The 9240-nt window shown below is 30.0% G+C and overlaps 1 protein-coding gene across 1 annotated transcript; it reads left to right on the top strand.

Annotated features, from left to right (window-relative positions):
• Nucleotides 1–1588: 1588 nt before the first annotated feature.
• Nucleotides 1589–7529, top strand: LOC105624929 (E3 ubiquitin-protein ligase MARCH2-like). The gene is made up of 6 exons (XM_012206270.1): nt 1589–1646; nt 1882–2046; nt 2219–2369; nt 3006–3180; nt 3519–3709; nt 7361–7529. Exons 1-6 carry the CDS (start codon nt 1589–1591, stop codon nt 7527–7529), a joined length of 909 nt encoding a protein of 302 aa, XP_012061660.1.
• Nucleotides 7530–9240: the final 1711 nt, after the last annotated feature.

Genomic DNA, 9240 nt, shown 5'->3' with positions numbered 1-9240 from the left:
TTTTACAGATAACAAGATGACAGAAGATCTATTGCAAGTTATGTAGAAGGTTCTCTGTAGGCATCCGTTTCAACAAACAAAAAGAGCTATGTTATACCTTCTCGAGTCTCTGCACAAGATAGATATCATCTAGTTAAAATAATAAATTTTCAATATAATTATAATAAATATGTCTATTAGGAATTAGTGCTGTACTATGTGCGCGATAAATTTCAATATTATTACATACCTCTCGTATTTAATTAATAATTCATACCTCTTCAGATAAATTCAATTGATAAGCAATAAGATGTATTGAAAACAACAGTATCAACATGTTTTTGCTATTTAATATCCGCAATGTTTCCGTGTAAAGATCAATCAATTATTGGAGAGAAGATACAACCAGTTGATTAGCAGGATGCAATAATGATAAGCACCTTCAAGTGATTCATAAAGTTTATTCATAAATTCTAAATATAGCCGTTCATCATATCAATAATGTATTAATTAAAACCTTTATCAAAACACTGCTGTTAAACGTCGTCAATGTATAATAATAATTTAATCAATTAATAATTAAAATAGCTTCGCAATAAAAATTTTGTTCATATTTCAACACCGAAGTGAACTGTTGTCTCGTCAAATTATGAAATGTTAGGGTTTTTTCAAAAATCTTTGCTGAATGTTATGTGTCAAAATTATGTAGTTAAGAAAATTAAAGCACTTTTAGGATCGATTCATATCCTAAACTATCGTTTTTACATTTTTTGCTTATCATGTACTAAAGATTGCTAAAAAGTTAGCCAAAATATGTACACGCGAATTATTAATTTAATACAAGAGATTCAACTTAATATTGAAATTTCAAAATATTAGGCATTTTAGAAAAAAACTTTCAAATTACTCAAGTCAAACAACTTCAAGTCGAAAAATCTATACTCGATTATATATCAATCCTTAATAATTCTCAAAATACTAAAATTTTACCTTATATGATGTTGGATTCAAGTTTCTTTTATGATTGTTATGTTTCGCAATGTACGCAATAAACATAGTAACATAGTTAAACTTTAAAACTATGCACGAGTTTAGTAAAAGCATAACGATTCGAAAAACGCATGGTCCCTAATTGATAAAGCGATACGCGTTACGCAGAAAATCTGTGTCATGAAACGGCACCCTTAGAGCTTCCAAGAGCGATTATTTTATTCTTTGATCTTCAGTTAAGTAATCAGAGTGATGAAGATAGAATGAAGTTTACTACAGCGCATAAGCGCGTGAACGGAGCCACAGATAAAATTTCTGAGTTAATTAATCGATTGTTTATAAAAAAAAATCGATCATATGACTTGGGCTATGGTCAAAGTCTCGCTACAAATGCTTTGAAACATTTGATGGACCAATTAGAAGAAAGCATTTTATAAACTGACTAATTAAACAACGCTTCAAAGTGTTTGTAGCATCGCGTTGACCATACCTCTAATAACGTGACATACACAAATGAGTACATACATCTATCAATAGTGGCGGGTTGCTGAAAATTTTAGAGGAAAATTTTAGATTTCATCGGAAGCGCGTACATCAAAATGCGCGCAAAACATCTTTGATGTCACACGTCGAGAACGCAGAGCCTAAAAATGACAGCGGACGTACGAATGAGATAGGTTAGCGTTAATTTTTTCATCTGACAACATCTGATATTTTGCACAAGGTTAATATAATAAATTAACACACATAATTTAAATTATATTTAGTTAACTAAGAAAATTTTATGTGCAAAATAAGGTTTTTCAAATTTTCCAAATCTTATTACTTAAAATAGATAAAATAATTAATAACTTGTATGTATATATATATTAAAAGTATATTATATAAAATTTGACACGTTGCATTTATTAGTAGCGAACGAACGCGATAAATCCGTCGTGCAAGCAAGTCCGGAAAGTTCTGTCAATGTAGAGATTCGGGTATCAACATCCAAAACGAGTCAAGTATTGGATAATATAAAATCTGATCCAGAAATAGAGGAAAATGACGAGAAATGTGTCGATACATCACAAGATAGTATGTCTTATTTTTATTATCAAATAATAAAATTATTAAATAAAATTTTGTATCTCTATTTATATCAAAGGAAATAATTACATTATAATTCATATTAGAACATTAATAATTATTAATCTCTGTCAGATGATTTTAAAATAAGTGATATCATATTAGAATAAAATAATTTCAGACACATGTATTGCCTCAAGCGACATTTGTAGAATCTGTCACATGGACGGATATGCCATTGCGGACAATCATCCATCATGTGACTCGGAAAATCTGATTGATCAGACATCAATTCTGTCAAATTTTGTCGGTCCTTTGATTTCAGCTTGCAAGTAAGTTTTCGTTTCATTCGAGAAAGCTAAGATAAATTCAACAAATAAATTTATAAGTTTTACAGATCTCAGATCTCTGATTTATCATGTAAGCGAATTATTTTTCCTCCTTTTTCTAACATAATATTGAAAATATTAAATGTTTATCTTTGGAAAGTAATTTTTTGTTGAATATTAATATTTTCGTATTATTTGCCGACGTGTATACCTTTTAGAATAATATTTCTACTATACATCTCTCGTTTTGTGATTCTTTTCTCATAGTATTAATTCTCAGACATGACTTACACTTAATTCAACATATCATTGATTTGAATTTTGCAAAAATTAATATCCAATTTGTTGGACATTAATATTTTCATTTAACATTTAATATTAATATTTTTAAGTCAACGATATGCCAAATTAAATGTAAGACATGTATGTGCTTGAGAATTAAGAAAAACATTGAGAAAAAATTTCAATCAGAACAAGAAGCACATTGTACGATCCGAACGACATACGAATAACACATAAATAAATTATCATTATAAAATATATAAATTATCATTGCGAAATGATATAGAAATCGTGAAATGATAAGAGATTCATTAATTAAGAAAAGCTGTCCTCGTATAACATTTAATGGTGCGACAGATGTCGGGGTACAGTGGCTCTGGTACACGTCGAGTGCCTCGAGAGATGGCTAACCGAGTCCGGTCGTGCGAGATGCGAACTTTGCGGTTACAAGTACGCAATCAGGAGGGTACGGCGTTACAGCCTCTTTCAAAGCATCTTAATATGGTTCCGCACCATAATAGCTACTCGACAGGTGAGAGAGATCGTTACTCGCTTTTCCATCTACTTTCATTTCAGAAAGCGCTAGACCTAAAGCCTCTTTAATTAAGTCTTTGAATGACACTCTATCATTAATATACATATAAAATACATTGCATTAAGTACTTTAAATCAATATTAGGAATATTATAAAGCTATAAAATGTTGAATCTACATGGAATATTATCGCTGTAATGACACAGCAAATCAAAATTAAAATTATCTTATAAGTTGTGATAGAACGTTTAACATGATATAGCTCTCCGTGTAATTAGACTTTTAATTACGCTATTAATTATCTCTACTTAATACGTTTCTTTTTTTCGCGAGAAGATGCTACTTGACATTGGGTATTTGATAATGACCACACCCGTGGCTGTGTTTTCCTGCTATCTGTGCGCCTTGGCCTTGAAAATGTTGATGCGAAATGGCTTTTACGAGATACCCTGGATGATAGTTGCTATGCTGCCAACCTGCTTATTGACGCTGATAGCTTATTGGCGATGGATAATTACGTTAGGGAGGTACGCTATAAAACTTAAATCAGCTCGCGCTCGTGCGCGGATAAAAATAGTCATTAATGGAAATTAAGTTAATTAAAGTACTATCCAGCATAATTATAAAAAAAATTTGAGAATCTAAAAGCGATCTCGAAATTAATCTCATTGAAAAAAATAACACTGATATTTGATATTTGATCGAGGTTTCTTTTTGCCTATCTGAATGATGACTTATGTATTTTTACCTACTGGAAAAGAATATAAAATTAAAAAAATTTTATTCGCTCACAGATTTTAAAAAATCAAAGACTATTTTTTAAAAAATTTCACAAATTTAAAGTATTATATTAAACCGCAATGTGAATACACAACAATTAAGAATTAAAGACTTGGATCTTCAGTGCAATTCCATGTATCACAAATCTAATCCTTCAAATTGCGCGCCGAATTTATTTTCAGACATGAAATGCAATCCTAACAGAATTATAGCGAATTTGATCATTTGAACTACGTTAAATCAGTGAATACTAAAAGTTGCTATACACAAAATTAGCAAAGTTAAATGAAAATATGTAAATATTTTAAACGATTAATTATCTACTAATGATATTGTCATTATTCAATAAATTATACATGTATTATTTAAAAGAAAATTCAAGAAAAATTAATTCGGCGCGCAATTTGAATGACTACATAGGTAATATTCATAGGGCAATATTCATAATATATTCTTATATTCAAAACCATCTTAAGTACAGCCTTAAGATGTCACGAACCAATCAGAGAGCTGTATTAATATCTTAAAATATTATTTAAGACGATCTTGAAATAAAAACGGACTATGAATACCAGCTAATAATTATTTAGTTGAAGCTTAAGTAATTCTACGTGAATTACTTAAGTTTGACCTTTAAAAACCTTCTTTCTTTTCTTATTATAATTTCTATAGATTGCCAAACATTGATAAAATCAACACAAAAGACAACTTTAAGATATTTTTCAAAGAGTTTTTTATGAAATATTAAAATATCTTAAAAAAACAAATCAGCAGCCCCGAAAACTCTTAATACTACATTTTTTAAATCGGAGAATTTTTAGTATTTCCGTCCGTCATATTGGTTCAGTCATTTTTAATTTTTGAGTCCTGATTTGAAATCAGCGATCCTTTCCCGAAAAAAAGCGAAAACTTTCCCGAAGAGTGTCCTTACATAAACCTCGAAAAATTGTTCAAAACCGGCATTAAAACTGTAGGTCTCATATGATCGTGACAATTAAATAATCAAATAATCAGTATGCGCACCATAAGCATATGAGAAAGGTGTAACATAGGCCAGAGGTCTAATGTAAGAAGAAGAAGAAGAAGAAGAAGAATATAATTCACACAGAGAATAATTTTTACAGCAAATGTTACATTGTATTCTATTCTGAATTTTATTATATTGTTGCCATAGCCAACTTTCACTTTTCGTATCTCTTTGTATATTATTTTCTCCAATACTTTTTTAGTTTTTTTTTTTGAAATAAGCATTTTGTACAATTTCAATGTTAACCTTACATAACATTTTTAACTCTTAATAACTTTATTAATAACTTTATTACGCAATCACTTGTTAACCAAGAAGGGAACTTCTTTGTACGATGCTTGTGCTTTTCTCACTTTCCGACTGGATAGAAGATATTCTTTATTAATATATTAATTATGTATTTGCTGAAGATGGCTAAAATCTATAGCCGAAACGTTCAAACTAACATCTTTTAATATACTACATTATACTATTAATGATTATATAATTTAATATTATAAGTGTAGATTGCGCTCCTCTTACCGCGCTGACTCCTAGCCCCCTTAAATCTGTATTATATTTTTAGTTTTTTATTTAAGTCATGCTTGATCAAATGGCACGCTAAATTATATCATTTCACAATACATTAAATGAGTAATAATAACAAATCTTATAATTTATCATTTGATGTGTTTAATATAAAATGTGCTGAATATCCACGAATGTTCAAATTCTTTTTTTATGTTTTCGATTATTTGTGATTTATGATTAAGATGATTCTTTAAACAATATACTAAATATCAATTTGTAAGATATTCATCACAAATCTTACATTTTAAAGCGTATCTTTCTTCTTATGTGAAATAACCTCGCCATATCAGATCGTTTCTGCAATTCGTGTTTCTTCATCGTGAAATATTTTATGAGCACGAAATAAGTGTATTTTTAATGGTAATATGTTCTATATATATATAATATAAGAACAAATCTTGCAATTTTCTGTTTTCCAATTTATTATAATGTTGTCGTATCCAACTACTATTTCTTTGCAGTGCTATCATGTCTGCACAGTACGAGGGTAGTTCGATTGCGTGTGATAGCAATTCGAAGTGCAACTCATGAAGTTTTGCGACTGCAATTGCAGAAGTATGAGCGAGTGTATTATCTTGATGGAAAAGTCTTTTTCTTTGCCAAATGCGGACGTTTGACTTTAATAGCATCGTTTAATTGCTCCAGCAATGCTAATACTCTTCGTTGATAGTTTTGCCTTTTTCTAAATAATTTATAAGCACATTCCATACAAATTCCGATACCATCTCTATGTCAGGCCGAGAATTTTTCGAACTACCCTCTTATCTTAAGCTAACTTTTCATACGCTGCGGCAGCAATTTGTTGCTATTGATTAAAAGTTTTACATGAGATGACGCACTTCCAACGCAAAATACATTTTGCATCCGATTGAAGTTCAATCGGACGAACAACGAGCAGCAAGGAATTCAAAGCCGAGAAAAACTGTAATATTTGCAAAAAAATGTGAAAATTGAATACGTTTACAATGAGTACATTTTTATTAAGATTTGAAGTGATGTAAATACATGTAGGCAAAAGCAACAATGTTTCTAAAATTTTTATTTGTGTGCAAAAATGCATGTAAGCAATAGCAGTTTTGTTGAAAAAATAGATGTTTAAAGCAAAAATATAAGCCAAATACACTTTAAAAGCTTATTATGTTCTTAATTATAAAATTGTTATCTCTGTAGATATTCAATAATTCCATTTTGCTCTAACTTCTTGAAACAGTTGAGAGCATCTTGAAAATAGTAATGAAATAGTAATGAAAATAGTATGGAACATACGATAATAAATCAAGAGCTACATCTTCATCGAACGAAAACAAGATGAGATTATATTTCGAGATTAAATTTATATACAAGTTTATGCATATAAATATTTTTCCAGAATGGCCGTTGACCCATAATTTTTTTGTGATCATTAAAATAATTTTTTAAACTATTATAATTTCAATCAATATTTTTGAAGAAAGTCCATAATAAGATTTGTGTACAGTTAGTCAAAGAAGTGTCTGGAAGCCTTATCTGTCACTAAATTATATGTGAAAGGCTACATTTTCAATTTTTTTTCTCTCTTACTTTATTGTTAACCTACCGTTAATCTACGTGGAATTTTGCACATGTTAATTTCGGTACTTTAATTTCATTATATATGTATAAAAAAATTAGACATTTCTATAGTAAACTCGATTTACTAAACCACCTTAATCAAAAATTGTTGTTTAATATAATTAAAAAGCAATCTGTCCCGTGTTATCAGAGATCAGTGAAAATCATAATTATGTAAATCGTTAAAATATATTCTTCTCATATATTGCAGATTGCATGGCCATCGATGGAGACGTTATTGGAGAAATAATTTCGTGGTTCGTTTGATTCCCGATAACGACATTGAGAACAGCTTCGATTCGCAAAGCTCGATTGAGCATTTTAATATGCGAGACGATTTTGAACAATGGAGACTCGAGGAGAACGACGAATTCGCATGACTTTTGAGCTTGTCAACCGCACGCCATATAATCTTTTAATTACAACAACTGTTTTCTATTTTTATATCTTCGTCTTATTGTCGGAATCTTTATACAGCTGCACTACACTTTAATTGCAATTTATTAATTGGACATTTCAATTGAAGCTCATTGCCGCATAATAAAGGTGATTCACTATATCAGAGTTAAATTAAGATGCGCATATTTCGGAATGCTTTCAGAAATTCACGCGTGCACGGATTTTATAATATTATTTAAATATCTTGTATTTTTATATAATTCTAATGCTTGATTAAAATAATTTAAAGATTATTGATGTTTTGGCACTCTCATTAAAATGTCTCGTGTAACGAGAGAGAAATATGTTTGATAATTCAATGATAAAATAATTAAGTGCTCATACTTTTTATAGTTATTATTCTATAATATTAGTAATAATAATTACATTTATAGTTAACAAACAACAAAAATAATATATGTTGACATAAAAAATAATGACTAATTATAGTTAAATTCTGGTAATTGCATATTTTTCTCAATTTGTTGCTTTTCATTTCTGATAATTAAACAGAAGTGTCACAAACTTATTCTTGTTAATAATAGTAATATAAAACAGATAAAACTGCAGAAAAGAGAACTCGCTGACGACCTTGATCTTAATATATGTTGTCAAGATCATCACCCTAAATAATTTCCAACAAGTTTTAGCTGTCGCTCGTTGTTTGTTAAAAAGTTTAAAAAATAATCTAAAAAAAGTTTAAAAAATAAAGTCTCTTTTCTACAATATAAAACAAAAATTTTCTGCTTTAAAATATATTTTATGACTTTCCACGCAAAGAGACTCCCATCCCACCTCCCCCCTTCCTTGGAGACGCACGAAACGATTCCCATGAAATATTTTTATACGGACAGCAAAAGTGGATGCAAAAGAACAGGAATCAAAGGACAAGTATGAATAAACCTGCTTTCGAATGATCCCGTTTTCTCACTTTCATTTTATTGAGAGCAATTACCCGCACGCGGCTGTATTATTTATGTATGTCTCGTACAGTGAAAAAGGATTAAATTCATTAATGGTCGTGTTCCTGCCTACTCGCCATGTCGCGTTGTAAGATTCTCAAAAAAACTTCTGAATCACCATTAATGTTGCAGTTTTGTCGTCGTTTGCGTTTCCTCATTACAATAAACTATAATATGTTATTCAAAAAATATTGATACGTTGTATTTATTGACCATTATTGATATTTTACGACCTATTTAAATTATCTTGGTGTCTCGGAACTATTAATCATTAGGCACCTGAATAAAGTAAAGTAAGCAACTTTCATATGGACGTTTATTGATGCCTCGATAAGAGCGATATGCATCTCGTTGGATTTATGTTTTTGATCCGTGCCAGCTTCTAACAATAAACGGATCATTTCTAAATGTCCATTAGAACATTGTCATGGCCAATGTCATGGTGTCTTTTCAAATTGATTAGACTGCCATATATTGATGCCATCCTTGTGTTCAAGCAAGATGACTTGAACATGCTTGGCGTTTGCTGCATTCATCAGAGATGAACCGATCTCATTGTGATCCTCGACATTGATCCCAGCCAAGAAAGGTCTTTAATACTAAATTATTAAACAAGCGAGATAAATTCTCTATCCGAATCGGGTTATAATTTAAAAATGGAAAATGTCTCATTTAATATAGAGGACAGCAA

The sequence above is a fragment of the Atta cephalotes genome (assembly GCF_000143395.1).
Source record: "Atta cephalotes unplaced genomic scaffold scaffold00095, whole genome shotgun sequence".
Lineage (NCBI taxonomy): Eukaryota > Metazoa > Arthropoda > Insecta > Hymenoptera > Formicidae > Atta > Atta cephalotes.
Note: the sequence above shows the minus strand (reverse complement) of the source record. Positions and strands in the feature narration are given on the sequence as shown.

Excerpts from the sequence above, each read along its gene's own strand:
- LOC105624929 (XM_012206270.1), top strand. The coding sequence starts at position 1,589 with ATGTCACACGTCGAGAACGCAGAGCCTAAAAATGACAGCGGACGTACG. Across the intron at positions 2,047-2,218 it reads TGTCGATACATCACAAGATA|ACACATGTATTGCCTCAAGC; the intron begins GTATGTCTTATT and ends AAATAATTTCAG. Across the intron at positions 3,710-7,360 it reads TGGATAATTACGTTAGGGAG|ATTGCATGGCCATCGATGGA; the intron begins GTACGCTATAAA and ends CATATATTGCAG.